Source organism: Lynx rufus, unplaced genomic scaffold (assembly GCF_022079265.1).
Source record: "Lynx rufus isolate CCGP_SWC_20201006 ecotype Redwood Valley unplaced genomic scaffold, mLynRuf1.p SCAF_5, whole genome shotgun sequence".
NCBI lineage: Eukaryota > Metazoa > Chordata > Mammalia > Carnivora > Felidae > Lynx > Lynx rufus.
The window spans coordinates 158,900,100-158,917,682 of NW_025814867.1; the positions used below are offsets into that span (position 1 = coordinate 158,900,100).

Sequence of the window (17,583 nt, forward strand, 5' to 3'; positions counted from 1 at the left end):
TCGTGGCTCACTGGCTGCCAGCCAACCCTCTGCCGCATACACTTCACTGCTTCCGGTCTCTTGACGGTTGTTTGGGGCCGGGGGGGTGGGTGGCCCGCACAGCCGACGTCCAGTTCTCGGCAGACCCTGGTGGGAGGTCGTGTAACTCAGACACCGTCCACCTGGAGGTGGCGTCAGCCCCCACAGGAGAGGGGCTCAGTCCCACGAGACTGCCCCCTCAGGGGCCGTTGGCAAGTCCTGTTGTACAGATGCGGGTTCCTGCGAGCCCCTCCTTGGGTTCGGTTAATTTGCTAGAGTGGCTCAGCGCTCTCCGGGAAACCGTTCACTCACTAGATCACCAGTGTGTTGAGAAAGGGTGCAACTCAGGAACAGCCAGATGAGGAGACACAGAGGGCAAGGCACGGGGAGAGGGTCAGGAGAGTCCGTGCCCTCTCTGGGTGCACTGCCATCGGGAGCGTGCGTCTGTGGCACAGACATCGTCCTTTGTGTCTGAAATTGAGGTCGAGGCGGACGCCCTCTGATTGCCAGGCGTCCGACCCAGCCACCCGGCCCTCCTCTCCAGCTGTTAGTCGCAGGAGTTGAGCTTGTGACTTTCATGTATTTCATGTCACCAGAGGTTAGACGCTTACTGGAAAAGTGGGGATTGGTGAGAGACCTTACTTTACAGTCGTTGGTTTGATCCCGTGACAAGTCCAGCTTCAAGGAGAGGAGAGTTTTTGTCAGGTGTGTTTGGTTGTCGAAAATGCAGACGCCAACAGTTAACTGAGGTCAGGGGTCTTCCCGAGGGCGAGGACCTGGGCGGTTACTGTCTCGGGAGGGGCGCCCAGCCCAAGAGGGGAGCCCTGCCCCTACTCTGGCCTCTTCTGTGCTGCCCGGGGACAGCTCAGCTCAGGGAGGCTGCATCAGTCCCTGCACCCTCCCCCCTCTGCTCCTGCTGCACCTGTCTCTCCTCCCTCCCTCCACTCTCTTCCCTCCCTCCTCCCTCTGACCTCTTCCCTCCTCCCTCTGCCCCTGCTCCACCTATCTCTGCTCCCTCTGTCCTCCCTCTTCCCTCTGTACTTCTTCCTCCCTCTCATCTCTTCCCTCTGTACTTCTTCCTCCCTCTCACTCTTCCCTCCTCCCTTCCTTCCTGCTCCACCCATCCCTCCTCCCTCCTCCCTCCTCCCTCTACTCCTGCCCAGTCCATCTCTCCTTCCTCCCCTCTTTTCTCCTCCATACTCCCTGCTCCCTCTCCCCTCCATCCCTGCTCTGTCCGTCCCTCCTCTCTCCATTCTTCCTTCACTCCTGCCATCTCTCTTCTCTCTGTCCCTGCTCCCTCCCTCTTCCTGCTTCCCTCCCTTGCCCCTCTATCTTTTCTCCCTCCTCCATCTTTCCTCATCCCTCCTCCCTTCCCTCAGCAAACATTTACTGAGCATATTAGATGCTATAGGTATAAAAAATGCCCCTTTTCCCTTCCACAAAGATGTAACTTTTTGTCCACTTAATTTATTGTGACTCTTTTGTCCATATTAAATGCCCTTTGAAAATTTTTAATGAGACATTAGTGTTCATCTTACAGATGTGCAGTGCCCTGATGAGCCATCACCCTGTTTGTTGGCAGGTTCTTTGCAATTTTCTTCTGAATAGCCAACAGTCTAGAGACCATTTTTGTGTCTTCCTGAATAATTACTAAGGATGAATTTATTGCAGTGACCTCGCTGGCACACACATTGGCTCTCTGTTTGGGGTCACATCCTTCACCAAGCAGATCTGTGCTCTGGAGCACAGCCCGTCTATAGATTGTGTGTCTGGTGCGTGCAGGGGTGCACAGGTATGTGCAGTTGTGTGCTCATGAGCTCCAGGAAGAGCTGAGGACACCGTGCACTCAGATCACAGTTTGAGGCCCCCAGTTCCTGAAGGACTTGCCTAAAGTAAATCTTCTTTTATTCTTAAACAGGATAAAGAGGCATTACAGGAGCAGCGTGGAGTGGTGTCCACACCGCACTCTAAACTCGATGAGGGCAGTTGCCCCACACCTCCTGCAGGCACTTGTCCTGAGAGCCCAGAAGTCCAATTAGAGGCAGTACAGACAGCGCTCCGGCAGCGGGAGAGTGAGGCAAGTGTGGGGGGCCGTGGGGGACTCCCCTCTGCTCAGGGCTGCTGGTGGCCTTCACTGCCCTTCTGTGTGGAGGGGCAGGACACCCAAATGATGCAGGAAGGGGTCTGTGTCTACTGTATATAACAGCTTGGTGTGGGCTATAAAATATCAGTAGCTCTTTTTTGCCGTGTACTTCAATCTTTTAATTTGTAGCTTTCATAATTATTAAGTGAACTAGAATGTTAGGTACTTTTTAATATTCTCTCTTATTTTAACGAAAGGTTTTAGACTTGAAAGAACAGTTAGGAAAGATTAAGGATGACTTAGTCAGCAAGCGCGATGAAGGGCTGCACCTGAACGTGAAGCTGGACACACAGAGCAGCCGTGCCTCCGTCAGCCTGCGAGAACTGCAAGAGGAGAATGCTCGCTTGAAGGTGAGCTGGCAGGCCTGCCCAGACACCAGGCTCCACGTCTGTGCCCGTGCCACCACCTGCCCAGGGACCACCAGCCCCGGGTCCCAGACACTGTGGGCACCGAGGATAGTCCTCTGCTGCAGGGGTTTCAGGAGATGCCTGCCTTCTGCTCCAAGGTCTGAGCCGGGGTGGCTCTAGAAGGTGTGCAGGGGGCAGAGCCCAGGGCCACCTGGACCCCGTGCCTCCTGCACCAGCCTCTGGGTCTGGTGCGCGTCTTGAGAGCCAGTCTTGTAGAGGACGCTTGTTGGAGCTCAGCGGCAGCAGGGGCACACTTGTCTGACAGTAGAAGCTGTCAAGAGAAAGTAAATGTTCACCACTTACCTATTTGGGTCATTATAGACACCCTGTTCTCGGAGAGGTGATTTTTGGTTGTTAACCCTTCCTATGAGCAGGACGAAGAAAAATACTTTTATTTTTTTTTTAATTTTCTTTCTTTCTTTCTTTCTTTCTTTCTTTCTTTCTTTCTTTCTTTCAAGACATTCTGTTTTAAAATCTTCTAATGCCTTAGTGTAATCATGCTTCTGAGGAGACTCAGGGTGTAAAGGAAGCAGAATTGTGATGTATTGCGTACAGAGCCCTTGCCTGTGGCACCCCTGGTCGCTGTTGGGTGCGTGACCCTCACAGGCAGTGTCACATGATGCTGGTGACAACAGGGTTTGAGGCCAATCGCAGGCATCAGGCGTCCTTCAGTGGGAAACATACAGAAAACCACTTTTGGATTGAATGCTAGTATTTACACTCATGGGTTTATTAGGGTACCGCACGTCTGCCAGGTCAGGGGACCGCTTCCCATAGTCACATTTTATTGGTGTCGCTGTGATTATTTCCACAGGCATTTCTGCAGAACAAAGAAAAGGAGATCATGTGTGTGAGCGAGCAGCTCGAGGCTCAGCTGGCCGGGATGGGAAGGGGCACGCTCAGTGAGGTAGGCCTTTCCCGGCACCCCTAGAACCAACATACCCCTTGGGGGCAAGTGTGCCGGGGGTGGGTGGCACCAGGCCTTGTCAGCTCTGCGGTGTCCCGCCTAGAAAGGGACCACTTCCCCCAGAATGGGGAGTACCACACACGTTGCAGGAGACCAGGCGTGCGTGCTCTTGGCCCAAGTGTCCACCACCCTTGTTCTCAGTTCTTGGCCCGCCTGGTCTTCCCTCTTTGGGCTCCGGGTGCCCCTCTCTGGCCTGCCTGCTCCAGCCGTGCTGCATCCCAGAGGGCTCATCTCTGATTTAGTGCTTTACTCTTTAAAGCCATCTGCATGTGCTGGGTTTATATTTATGTATGTGTATATAATATATATATTTTTTTACGTTTATCTACTTATTTTGAGAGAGTGAGCGAGCAAGGAAGGGTCAGAGAGAGAGGGAGGGAATCCCAGGCAGGCAGCACACTGTCAGCACGGAGCCCGTCATGGGGCTCAAACCCACGAGATCATGACCTGAGCCAAAGTCAAGAGTCGGACGCTTAACCGACTGAGCCACACAGGCGCCCTAGGTTTGTATTTCAGGTTTTCTGTTTGTGTCGTGATTGTGGCTGGTCTGTAGCACCTGCCTTTTCGTGTCTGGGTGTTTAGAGTGAATAAGCCCACGTCGTGTGCTGTCAGAATCACCCTTGAAACTCCCTTCAGGTGTCTGAGGGGAGACGAGAGTCTGCATGGTGCCCAGCACAGGGGGCACGCAGGCTGGCGGTGAGGGTCGCACCTCACCAGGGCCTACCTCTGCCAGCCGTACAGTTCTCGGTGCAGATTTCAACATGGTGGATGCGTGTGTGATGGATAGCTCATATTCTCTAAACCAAAACCAAAAATTAACTTGTTTTCTTTTGTTTTCAGTATTGGCCAGATTTGCATTTGAGTTTAAAGGAATTAAATGGCACTTGTGAAACCAAGAATTGTTGTGAAACCCCCAGTTTTCAGGAAGTGAACATTGGACTATAAGAAATTAGCTGGAGATGGTAAACTGGAGCACGAATGGCTTAGTCACTAGAATGGAGTTTGGAGCTGTATTGACATAGATTTCAATCTGATTTTCCACCTGGCAAGATAGTTAACACCTACGTTTCAATTGTCTTATCTTCAAAGTAGCAGTAATAACATTTCTTACCTTAAAACCTTGAGGGTGACATTAACCAGCATGAGTGGAAACATTCTCCAAGGTCCAGGGGGGCACAGCGCTAGGCTCGGAGCAGTCGTGGCGGCAGTGACGGCCCCATGCATGCACCTGGCTCGGTCCTGCTCTTCAGTGTTGCCAGTCCTCAAGCCTGATTTTCTTCATTTGTTTGTCTTTTAGTGTTAGAACCATGCCTAAAACCTAAAATCTCCCTTCAGTAAAACCAAGCAGATCGACGTTACTTGAATATTAAAAAAATACACGTTAAGGGTGGTGACATTAGTGTGGAGGTGCCACGGAGAGGCAGCCAGGGAAGCTCCCTCTGCCCATAGCGGTGATGGCACAGAGTGAGAGGAAGTGTCCAAACAAGAGGCAAAGTGGCCACCGTGGGTGTCCCTTCCCAAGCACTTTGGTAACCCTGATGCGGCGGGAGTGCAGCTTTCGGGTGTTTTCAGGTATTAAAGGTCATTTGTTAATTTGGTGCCACAGCTCATAGTTGCTCCTGAACCTCAGATTAAAGGAGGGAAATTCTGAAGGTGGAACGTTTCATTCACCTCTGAACGTGCTTCTTCCTCAGGTTCCCTGTGACAGAAACTCAGAGATCGAGGAGCTGAGGTCCGTCATCGAGAATCTGCGAGAGAACCAGCAGCAACTGCAGAAAGATAAGGCAGAGGAGATGGAGCAGCTCCATGAAGTCATCGAGAGGCTGCAGAGGGAGCTCTCCCTCGGCGGCCCCGCGCCACTCGGGGCCCAGGTCAGCGAGCTGCCCGGCGACCCTGTGGCCGGCCCCGAGGCGCTGGTGGCGACGGGGCCCGCGGGCCAGCTGCTCTCGGAGCAGGAGCGCCGGCACGGCCAGGCCCTGGAGGCCCTGCAGCGGCGCCTGCAGGCCGCTGAGGAGGCCGCCGCGCGGAAGCTGGCCGAGCTGGAGCACAGCGCAGCCCTCAGGGAGGCTGAGGTCCAGGGCATGGCCTCCCAGATCCGAGCCTTTGAAGCTGCCCTAAAAGCAAAGGAGGCGAAGATTGCAGAAAGGGATTCAGAAATCGATGCTCTGAAGCAGCAGAAACTGGCCCACTCCGCCGAGCTGGAGACCATCCTGTCCGCCTTCTCCCGCTTCCGCCGTTCCCTGGAACAGCAGCCCCTGACCGCTGAGGATGAGCCCCCAGAGCTTCAGCGGCTCCGAGCGCAGTGCGTCCGCCTCAGCCGCCAGCTCCAGGTGCTGAACCAACGGTTTCTGAGGTGCCAGAAGGAGCTGGACAAGCAGCAGGCGCGAGGGGCCCACCTGCACCCTCGTGCAGAGGGCAGCGCCCAGGGACGAGGCCCCGGGGGCGAAGAGGCCTCTGATGACAAAGCGTCAGGGCGGGACGTGGGCACAGCCCCTAACAGCCGTGTCGGAGACACACAGGTGGGCCTTGTTCCTTCCTGGTCCGCAGAAGGGACAGCCTCTGTGCATAGGGAGCTGGGGCTGGGGTGCGCTGGGGTGCGCTGGGGGAGCAGGCGCACGGTGGTACAGGGGTGCGTTGGGGGAGTGGGGGCACACACGAGGGTACAGGGGTGTGTTGGGGGAGCAGGGGCACACACGAGGGTACAGGGGCATGCTGGGGGGGGGGGGGCGGGGCACACATGGGGGAGCCAGGGAGCACTTGGCGCCTGCAAGAGGCCCTGACCCAGACCACAGAGCACTCTGGCTAGACCAGGGATGGTTGGATGTTCTGTCCAGGAGGACCTACTGTTCCTCCTCCTTTCTCTTTAAGTCAATGACTGTCCTTCGTGTGCCAGGCAGTGGGGGATAGAGTTCCCAGAGGGTGGCTTCTGGTGCTGTAGAGAGAGGAATCTGAAGCTCGTGGCTCCTGGGTGCATTTCAAGTCCCTAGAACCTCAGGTCAGAACATGTGTACACAGTGGAACCTGGGGCTGCACTATTTCCTATACTTTTAAACTTCATATCTTTGAGAGTGATTGAAGGTTTTCAAAGCCCTATGATAGGGAACATTAAATGATGCAGAGATGGCTTTGTTTTAAGAGGCTCCTTGATTTTCCTCTCTGGACTCTATTCAGTTACTTTGTTGTTGTTGTTGTTGTTGTTAAGTTTATTTATTTTGAGAGAGTGCAAGCGGGAGGGAGGGAGGGAGGGAGGGAGAGAGAGAGAGAGAGAGAGAGAGAGAGAGAGAGAGAACCTCAAGCAGGCTCCATGCTCAGCGCAGACCCCAACCCGAGAGAGAGAGAGAGAGAGAGAGAGAGAGAGAGAGAGAGAGAGAGAGAGAGAGAGAGAACCTCAAGCAGGCTCCATGCTCAGCGCAGACCCCGACCCGGGGCTCAGTCCCACAAACCGTGATGTCACGAGTCGGGTGCTCAACCGACTGAGCCACCCTGGCACCCCTCAGTTGCTCTAATTTTTAACACTCCTCTCCTGTGTAAAACTTTTTAAGTTCATTTCAGTTTGGTCCTGAGAACTCCAGACTCCCTGCCTGCTGCCCCCTGCCATCTGCAGCTCGTGTGGAGCAGCTCCCGTTGGCCCGTGCGTTGTGGGGTTTCCTGGCTGGTGCCCGTGTCACGGCGAGCACGTCCTGGCCTGCTGTGGCAGGGAGCAGGCCGTGCGTGCAGTGCTCCCCTCTGGTCTCCTGTCCTTCGTGACTTAGGAGACGGGGACTTGCTGATGCCACCGGTGGACCTTCCCTCGGGGCCCTGCTGGCCAACATGCAGGCTCCAGAGCTCCGGGAAGTCCCAGGCAGCCCGACGACTGTGCTCCGTGTGCGTCGTTCTTCCTGGTGCTTTTAGCTCTGCCCTCACGAGCGTCATCCTTGTTTTCTCCGCTTATTGCAGAGCGCAGTTAACGGTGATCTGCAGCCTGCCAAAGCCCCGGTGACGCCGGACCACCCAGGTCCGCACAGACAAGACCGCGTGACGTCTGTGCTCGCGGCCTGCCAGAAGCAGCTGGAGTCTGAGCTGCTCTTGGTGAAGAGTGAAACGCACTTGAGAACGGACGACCGTGGCAAAGTGCCGGGAAGGATGAAGGTACCTGGGCACACAGCACGTGGTGCTGAGCGGGCATAGACCAGTGTTAATGGACGGCGGCTCTGTTGTGTTCTCGGAGTGGTCTGTTCACATCTGTTTTGAAGTTTCCTACATGGTTTTTTGTTTTTGTTTTTTTTTTAGGTATTCTCTAGAAATGCACATTTCCCATGGTCTAGCCTATGAAAAATGAGCAGTTACTTCTCCCTTAGTGATAGCAGTAGGATTTAACTGGACTCTAAGGTCTGTCCCTAGGGTTTTCTGTGTGAGGACAGCTGCTCTGTGGCTCAAGGCCTTTATCACCAGTGTTACTTTGAAAGCTCACATTTATTTTTTTGAACCTCAGGGGTTTTCCCTGCATATTTTGACTTTATGCTCCTGGCAAAGAAGAGCATAGTAATCTGGAACGCAGCAGTTTGAGCACTCTCGTCACCAGGGCAAAAACAACACGAGAGCTGACTTCTCTTTCCTGGGCTGGGGGCTGCACATTGGCCCATCAAGTGTTACAGGGTCAAGGTGTTCCGAAAATCAAAAGTGGCTGGTTTAAAGGTTTTCCTAAGGGCGGTGGCAGAATGTGATTAGACCCTGGCTCTCGAGCCTGCCAGTGTAGACGTTGCACAGTTCGGCAGGATGTTCCAGCTCTGCTTTTCTGGGAACTCACCTGTGGCGTGCCAGGTACACTGCATCCCTGTGTAAAGTCTGCAGGTTCTGAATCGTGCAGGTGTAGGCCCAGGGACTTCAGGCCAGGCCCACACACCTGTGCCTGTGGTTTTGATCGAAGATGCCTAAATCTGGTTTTATATGTTTATCAAATCCCCACAGGAAGTTTAATTCTGTTTGGAGAGGACTTGTTCTCTAACTCTGTGTAGTAAACGTATCTCCATGCCCTTTTGATAAGAACATTTGTTTGAATTTTTAAGAGGTCAACCCCATGATTATGCTCTGGTTGCAAAATTCTTGGAAGTTACACATGGACAGAGAAATGCCAAATTCATTCCATAAATCACTATTTTATATTTTTCTTTTTTTGTTTTAGGTTTTTATTCAAGTAATCTCTACACCCAGTGTAGGACTTGAACTCATGATCTTGACATCAAGAGTCACATTCTCTTCTGGGGCAACTAGGTGGTTAAGCACCACCGGTTAGGCATCCAGCTTCAGCTCAGGTCATGATCTCGAGGTTCGAGGGTTCAGTCCCTGCATCGGGCTCTGTGCTGTCAGCGCGGAGCCTGGAGCCTGCTTCAAATTTTGTGCCTCCCTCTATGTCTCTGCCCCTACACCCTTGCGTGTGTGTGCACTCTCTCTCTCTTTCAAAAATAGATAAACGTTAAAAAAAAAAAAAAGTCACATTTTCTTCTGACTGAGCCAGTCAGGTGCCCCACAATTCTATATTTTTCAGTGTTTGCATGTAGAAGTTTCCAGACTTTATTTTCCTCAAAAAAGAAATGCTTATGTCCTCAGTAAATTACCACAGAAATAGGTTATGACAGTGTGTGTGTGTGTGTGTGTGTGTGTGTGTGTGTGTGTGTGGTAAAATACATATAATGTAAGAGTTACAGATAACAGTCATTTTTTTAAGACTTTTTTTTTTTTTTTTTTTAAGTAATCTCTCCACCCAGCATGGGGCTAGATCTCACAACCCTGAGTTCAGCAATCACACACTCCACTGACTCAACCAGCCAGGCACCCGACATCTTAACCATTTTTAAATGTACAGTTCAGTGATCCTGCATACACATTAGTGAGGTTGTGTAACTAACTATCCACTTTCATACCTGTTGTCATTTTATAAAACTGAAACTCTGTACCCATTAAACAGTAAGTCCCCATTATCCCCACTTCCCATCCCCTGGCAACCACTGACTCTGTCTCTGTGATTTTGTTTATTCTAAATATTCCATAGTGGATCGTATAGTCTTTGTCTTATTGTGACTGGTTTATTTCAGTTAGCTTAGTGTCCTTGCAGTTCACCCCTATTGTAGCCTGTGTCAGAATTGCTTTCTGTCTTAAGGCCGAATCATAGTCCATTTATATATATGCCACGTGTTGCTTATTCATTCACAGTCAGTGGGCACTTAGGTTGCTTCCACATTTTAGCCATTGTGAAAAACGCTGCTGTGAACATTGTGTATAAATCTGTCTCTGAGACCCTGCTCTTGGTTCTTCTGGGTAAATATCCAGAAGTGAAATTGCTGGATCATATGGTAGTTCCATTTTTAATTTTTTGAGGAATCTCCATACTGTTTTCCATGGTGGCTGCATCATTTTACCTTCCCGCCAAGAGTGCAAGAGGGTTGCAAGTTCTCCACGTCCTTGCCACGTTTATTATGTTACGTTGTGTTGTGTTGTGTTGTGTTGTGTGTGTGTGTCTTTATAGTAGCCCACCTAATGGGTGTGAGGTTGTATCTCGTCGTGTTGTTTTTCTTTTTAATTTTTAATTTTAATTCCAGTATAGTTAACATATAGTGTTCTGTTAGTTTCAAGTGTATCATTATAGTTTTTATTTGCTTTCCTCTAATGATTAGTGATAATGGACATCTTTTCATTTGCTTGTTGCCCATTTGTGTATCTTCTTTGAAGTAAAGCCTATTCAAGTTCTTCGCTCATTTTATTTTTTTTTAGAGGAGCCCCCCCCCTTTTTTTTTTTTAATTTCTTTTTGATTTTTATTTTTGGGACAGAGAGAGACAGAGCATGAACGGGCGAGGGGCAGAGAGAGAGGGAGACACAGAATCGGAAACAGGCTCCAGGCTCTGAGCCATCAGCCCAGAGCCCGACGCGGGGCTCGAACTCGCGGACCGCGAGATCGTGACCTGGCCGAAGTCGGACGCTCAACCGACTGCGCCACCCAGGCGCCCCTGAGCTTATGTATTTTTGAGAGAGTGTGAGCAAGGCAGGGACGGGGGGGGGGGGGGGGGGAGATAGAAGATCTAAAGCAGGTTCCACACTGAGAGCACAGAGCCTGACGCAGGGCTCAAACTCAGTGAGCTGTGGGATCATGACCTGAGCCGCAGTTGGACGCTTAACTGACTGAGCCACCCAGGCGCCCCTCTTTGCTCGTTTTAAAGTCAGGTTGGTTTTTTTGTTGTTGTTGAGTTTTAGGAGTTCTCTGTGTATTCTGGATATCAATCCCTTATCAGGTGTAGGATTCACAAATATTTTCTCATATTCTGTGCACTGCCTGTTTACGCTGGATGGTGTCTTTTGAGGCACAAATTTTTAAAATTTTCTGAAGTTTAGTTTGTCTTTTCTCTTGTTGCCCATGCCTTTTGTGTCATATCCAAGAAATCATTGCCAAATCCAATGTTGAGAACCTTTTGTCCTATGTTTTCTTCGGAAGCTTTATAGTTTCAGTTTTAGTCATTGATCTATTTTGGGTTAATTTTTGTATGTGATGTTAGTTAACAGTCCAACTTCATTCTTTTGCATGTATGTGGGCACCCAGTATTCCCAGCACCATTTGCTTGATAAGACTGTCTTTTCCCTAGTGAATGGTCTTGGCATCCTTGTAAAGAATCACCTGACCGTGTATGTAAGGATATACATCTGGGCTCTCTATTCCATTGGTCTGTATGTCTGTTTTTATGCCAGTACCACACCGTTTTGAGTACTGTAGCTTGATTATGAGTTTTGAAATTAAGTAGTTATAAGCCCTTCAGCTTTGTTGTTTTTCAAGATTATTTTGACTCTTTGGGTCCTTTAAAGATCCCACATGAATTTTAGGTTGGGGTTTTCTATTTCTGCAAACAGTGAATTTTGATAGTGATTGTATTGAATGTGTAGGTTGTTGGTTCGTATTGACATTTTAACAGTATTAGGTCTTTCAATCCATAAACATGAAACGTGTTCTCAGTTGTCTTCCTTAATATCTTTCAGCAATATATTGTAGTTTCGTTGTACAAAACTTTCATCTCTTTAGTTCAGTGAATTCTTAATTAGTTTCTTCTTTTTTGTTGCTATTATAAATTGTTTTCTTAATTTCCTATCCGGATTGTTCATTGTTCATGTATAGAAATGTAACTGATTTTTGGATGTTGACTTTATATATCCTGTGACTGTGCTGAATTGATTTATTAATTCTAACAGGGCTTTTTTGTAGAATCTTTGTTTTCTATTTATGATCATATTATCTTGGAACATACAGTATTACTCGTTCCTTTCCAATTTGGACACCTTTTATTTCTTTTTCTTGCCTAATTACTCTGGCTAGAACATCCAGTACTGTGTTGAAGAGAAGTGGTGAAAGCAGGCATTCTTGCCTTATTCCTGATTTTAGAGGAAAGTCTTTCAGTCCAATACCATTGAGTATGATGTATGGTGTGTCTTTTTCACATATGGTTTTTTATTATGTTAAAGTAGTTTCTAGTATGTTGAATGTCTTTATCGTGAAATGCATTTTCTGTCAAATGCATTTTGTCAAATGCATTTTCTGTGTCAGTTGAAACGATCATGTGATATTTTTCTCCTTCATTTTGTTAACGTAGTGTATTACATAGATTGGTTTTCTTATGTTAAACTATACTTCCATTCCAGGAGTAAGTGCCACTTGGTTACACTGTATAATGTTTTTAATATGGTGTTGGATTCTATTTGCTAGTCTTTTAGGATTTTTGCATCAATGTTCATAAGGGAAATTGGTATGTAGTTTTGTTTTTGTAGTGTCTTTTTCTGTCTTTAGTATCAAGATAACGCTGGCCTTGTACAGTGAGTCAGGAGCAGTTCTCTTTGTTTCTGTCATATAAAGGACAATGTAGAGAATTAGTATATGTTATAATATCCTCCTTAAATATATTATATATAATATCCTCCTTAAATATGTGATAGAATCTACCAGGAAACTCATTTGGGTTCTTCATTTTTTTGGAAAAGTTTGAGAAGGATTGATATTCTGTCTTAAATGTTTGATAGAATTCACTAGTAAAATCATCAGGTGCAGGGCTTTGTTTTGTTGGGAGATTTTATTTACTTTTTATTTTCCTTTGTCTCTTAGAACCTTTCTTGGTTTAAGTTTATTTTGTCTGATGTTAATATAACCATCCTGTTCTCTTTTGGTTCCTGTTTGTACAAAATAACCTTTTCTGTCCTTTTACTTTCTTTTTTTTTTTTTTTTTTTTTTAATTTTTTTTAAGTTTATTTATTTTTGAGACAGAGAGAGACAGAGCATGAACGGGGGAGAGGCAGAGAGAGAGGGAGACAAAGAATCGGAAGCAGGCTCCAGGCTCCGAGCCATCAGCCCAGAGCCCGACGCGGGGCTCGAACTCACGGACCGCCAGATTGTGACCTGAGCTGTAGTCGGACGCCCAACCGACTGAGCCACCCAGGCACCCCTGTCCTTTTACTTTCAACCTATTTGTGTCTTTGGGTGTAAAGTGAGCTTCTCATAGCCAGCATATGGTTGGATCATGTGTTTTTATCCATTCTGCTGTTCTTTTTGATTGGAGAGATTCATTTACATTTGAAGTAATTACTGATAAGGAGTCATATGCTTTTTTCATTTTGCTGTATGTTTTCTATATGCCTTACAGCTTTTTTTTTGTCCCTGATTTGCTGCATTATTGTATTCTCTTGTGTTCAGTTGATATTTTATAGTGAAATGTTCAAATTCCTTTCTCATTTCTCTTTGTGTATATTCTATAGCTGTTTTCTTTGTGGTTATGTTAGCGATTACATTTAGCATCCAGCATTATAACACTCTGGCTTGAATTTATACCAGCTTAACTTTAATCACATATAAAAGCTCTTGTTCCTGGGGCACCTGGGTGGCTCAGTCGGTTAAGTGTCCCAACTTTGGCTCAGGTCATGATCTCACAGTCTGTGAGTTCGAGCCCCACATTGGGCTCTGTGCTGACAGCTCAGAGCCTGGAGCCTGCTTCAGATTCTGTGTCTCCCTCTCTCTCTGACCCTCCCCTGTTCATGCTCTCTCTCTCTCTCTCTCTGTCTCAAAAATAAGTAAATGTTAAAAAAAAAATTTTAAAGCTCTGTTCCTTTATAGCTCTGTCCCTACCCCTTTTGGTTTTTGGTGTCACGAGTACATTTTTATACCTGTGTGCCTCAAAACAAACTAATGATTGGGTTTTTTAAATTTTTATTTATTTTTTAACCTTTATTTATTTTTGAGAGACAGAGCACAAGTGGAGGAGGGGCAGAGAGAGAGGGAGACACAGAATCCGAAGCAGGCTCCAGGCTCTGAGCTGTTAGCATAGAGCCTGATGTGGGGCTTGAATCCAGGAACCATGAGATCATGACCTGAGCCGAAGTCAGACTCTCAACAGACTGAGGCACCCAGGCGCCAATTTTTATTTTTAAAGTTTTAATTTTTAATTTTTATTTTAGAGAGAGAGAGCATGTGTGAGCTGGGGGAGAAGGTTAGAAGGAGAGGGAGAGAGAAAGAGAAGGGAAGGGAAAGAAAATCTCAAGCAGGCTTTGCCTGATGCGGGGCTCAATCCCACGACCCTGGGATCATGACCTGAGACAAAATCAAGAGTCAGATGCTCAACTGACTGAGCCACCCAGGCACCTCCTAATGATTTTTTTTTAAATCTATTAATCTCTTAAGTTATATAGAAAAAATGTGGAATTACAAACTAAAGCTAACAATAACACTAACTTTTAAACTGATAATTAAAAAAAAAAATGTCTCTTATTATATATTTATTTAAAGTTTATATATTTTTTAGCAGGAGCGAGAGCATGCATGTGCATGAGCTGGGGAGGGGTAGAGAGAGAATTCCAAGCAGGATCTGTGCTGTCAGAGCTGAACCCAACATGGGGCTCAATCTCATGAACTGAACTGTGAGATCATGACCTGAAATCAAGAGTTGGACACTTAACCAACTGACCCACTCAGGCGCCCCATAAAAAACATGTATTTTTTAAATCGTGATGAAAGCACAATGTGGAGTTGCAAAGCACTATTACAATAGAACAAACATTTTTAGAAATTCCAGTATAATTAACGTACAGTGTTCTATCAGTTTTGGGTGTACAAAATGGTAGACTAGCTTTTATCATATTATGCATGCACTTACCTTTACTGAGATCTTTATTTTGCCACATGACTTTGAGTTACTGTCTAGTGACCTTTTATTTCACTCTGTAGCACTCCCTGGAGCATTTCTTGCAGTGCAGGTGTAGTGGTCACTACTACTAAACTCCTTTAGCTTTTATTTATTTGGGACTATGTTAATTTCTTCCCCACTCTTAAATGACAGTTTTGCTTCATATTGAGTTGACAGATTTTGAGTTGACAGATAATTCTTTTAGCGCTTGAATATATTGATGCACTGTCCTCTGGTCTCCAAACTTTATGATGGGAAATCTGTTGGTGATGTTTTCGAGGGTACTTGTATGTGACAAGTCATTTCTCTCTGCTTTCAAGATTCTCTGTTAGTGCTCTGTTAGTATAGTGTTGATTATAATATGTTTTGGTATGTGTCTCTTTGAGTTCATCATATTTGGGGTTTGTTGAGTCTCTTGGATGTTTATATTCATGTCTTTCATCAATTCTGGGACGTTTTCAGTCATTATGTCCTCAAATAGTCTCTCAGCCGCCACTGTTTCCTCTTCTGGGACTCCCACAATGCATATGTTGGTATGCTTGCTGGTGCCCCAGGGGTGTCAGTCTGTATTCACCTTTTTCAATCCTTTTTTCCTCAGTTGTCATCATTTCCATTTATTTTGCGAGTGTGCAAGGAGGGGAGGGGCAGAGAGAGAGAACCCCAAGCAGGCTCCTTGCTGACAGCAGAGAGCCTGATGCAGGACTCGAACTCACAAACAGTGAAATCATAACCTGAGCTGAAATCAAGAGTCAGATGCTTGAATGACTGAGCCCCCCCAGACGCCCCTTATTTGTTCTTGTTTTTTAATTGTTGTATGCTGTCTCTGTGCTGAGGATCTGCTTGAGATGTAAACTTCAGGTCTTCTCAGATCTTTTCTTAGCCTGCACCTTTGCCTGGGCACACGTAATTTCCTCTAATTTCTTCTGTGTATGCAGTTGTCTTTGAATGTTCTAGTTTTTAATTTCTCCCCAGAAAGAAAACAGAGAAAAATGCTGTGGTAGAAAAAAAGGTCACCAGCCGTTTAAATCTCCTGCAGGTCACTTGAGCCAGAGGGGGAGGGGCTATGACAGTGGTCTCCCACCTGTTTGCACCTTCCAGATCAGAAGCAGCGGTGGGAGCACAGAACCCCCCCCCACCCCCATTTGTGGGATAGTCCTATGCCCACCGTGGCTCCCACACATTGTGTGTAAGCTGCTCCATGAGTAGTTGCACACCAGCCTGTCGAGGGGCTGGGGCTGGGAGACGGGTGGCTGCTGCCGTGCTGAGAGCTGCAGTTTCCCCTCCAAGCCTCCCCCTGGAAGTTGCAAGCCTCGGACAGACTCCAGAGTTACAGCAGACAAGGTGCTGCCGGTGCCGTTGGTGCCCAGGTGGGAGACAGGTTCCTGGGGCTTCCTGCTCGGCCACCTTCCCAGAGTCCTCTGCAGCATTCACTTTGCAGGCAGAGTTCTCAGCTCTGGTTCTGTTTTTCATGGAATTAAAAAAGCTTGAAATCTCAAGAGTTGGAAGGACCCGAGGGCTTCATCATGGAGGCTCATTCTTAATTGCTCAGACAGCTTCGAAATTGGCTGATAAATACTTGACTCTGTAATTCAATTATTTTACTTTATACATGTTCTTTTCCACATGCAGAATAAAGAAAAACTACTGGAAGATTGTCAGCTGCAGAAAGTTGGTCTCATAAGTCAGGTGAAAGAACTTCAAGAAAAGTTGAACCGTCTGGTGCATTCTGTGAACTTCCAGAACAGTGAGACAGAGGATTTCAAATTTCAGCAGCCATTGGCATCTTCACATGCTTTAGAAAATAATTTGAGTGACAGTTCCAGTAATGGTGAAGAAACTGACAAATTGCCTCTTGTTGATGCATTTCATATTGATAAAACCACGTGTGATCTAATTGACCTTAGTGGAAATCAGGAATCATTGGTAAGAAATGAAATGCCAAATGTTCCCATGGAAGATAGGGTTGATTTGCAGGATGGATCACTTTGTTTACAAGTGAGCCTGCACAGTGGCTCCCACGACCTAACCCATACCCAGGAGCCCGGTCCTGTGAAGAACGCACTCAGGGCAATGGACCTGTCTTCCTGGAGCTTACCTGAGGTTGTCAGGAAGGACTCGACCCTTGAGCCTGCACCCAGCCTGCCCTTGACGCCCTGCTCAGATGCCCTGAGCTTGGATGCCTCTGTGCAGGACAGGACAAGTGCCTCACTTCAGGCTGACGAGTTGGACCTGCTTTGGTACCTGGGCGGGTCAGCGGCAGGAAAGGCCTCCAGGTGGGCAGAGTCTCCATTGGTTGTAGACAGGGCTCCCTCCACTGACCACCACGTGCAGCGGACGGCCGTGGTAAGTGTTCATCCCTGGGTGGTGCCCCGGTTCAGCGTCTGTGGGATGCCCAGGGCCCCAGCGTGTTGCCATGGGAATGTATTTGCAGGGCCCACAGTATCATAGCTGCGGCCATTGTTGGTTCATCTCCTGACAGGGCCTGCGGGCCAGGTGTAGGTTCGCACCCGACAATCCTCTGGTCAGCTTTCCGCAGCGCCAACCACAGTCCATTGTAACGTGAATAATTAGGACTTCGGTTATTCTTACAAACACGTGCCATGCGTCAGTCCTACTCAGACACTCCCGCCAGGCCTGCGCACACTCACCAGTGTGGACTCGAGAAGTACAGTCGTAAACCCATCTTCCTGTGTAGTTTTTGTTCAGGTTCTTTGGCTGGAATCTGTTTCCTGGATTTATTTTAATAGATCATACATATAATACTAATTTATTTCAAAAACAATTATTTTTGAGATAAATCCTATCTTCTTACGTAATAATTTTGAGATTTTGCATATCCTGGATTAGATACAATAAAAACCAACTAA

The 17,583-nt window shown here is 47.5% G+C and overlaps 1 protein-coding gene across 3 annotated transcripts in view; it reads left to right on the forward strand.

Moving 5' to 3' along the window:
• Nucleotides 1-17,583, forward strand: part of PCNT (pericentrin) — a 135,532-nt gene that overhangs the window by 85,709 nt on the left and 32,240 nt on the right. For all 3 annotated transcript variants that reach the window (XM_047099257.1, XM_047099258.1, XM_047099259.1), the window contains 6 exons: nt 1,937-2,095; nt 2,359-2,511; nt 3,383-3,475; nt 5,230-6,054; nt 7,472-7,663; nt 16,346-17,059. In XM_047099257.1, the coding sequence (XP_046955213.1) occupies nt 1,937-2,095; nt 2,359-2,511; nt 3,383-3,475; nt 5,230-6,054; nt 7,472-7,663; nt 16,346-17,059 (2,136 nt within the window). The remainder of the gene's footprint in view (nt 1-1,936; nt 2,096-2,358; nt 2,512-3,382; nt 3,476-5,229; nt 6,055-7,471; nt 7,664-16,345; nt 17,060-17,583) is intronic.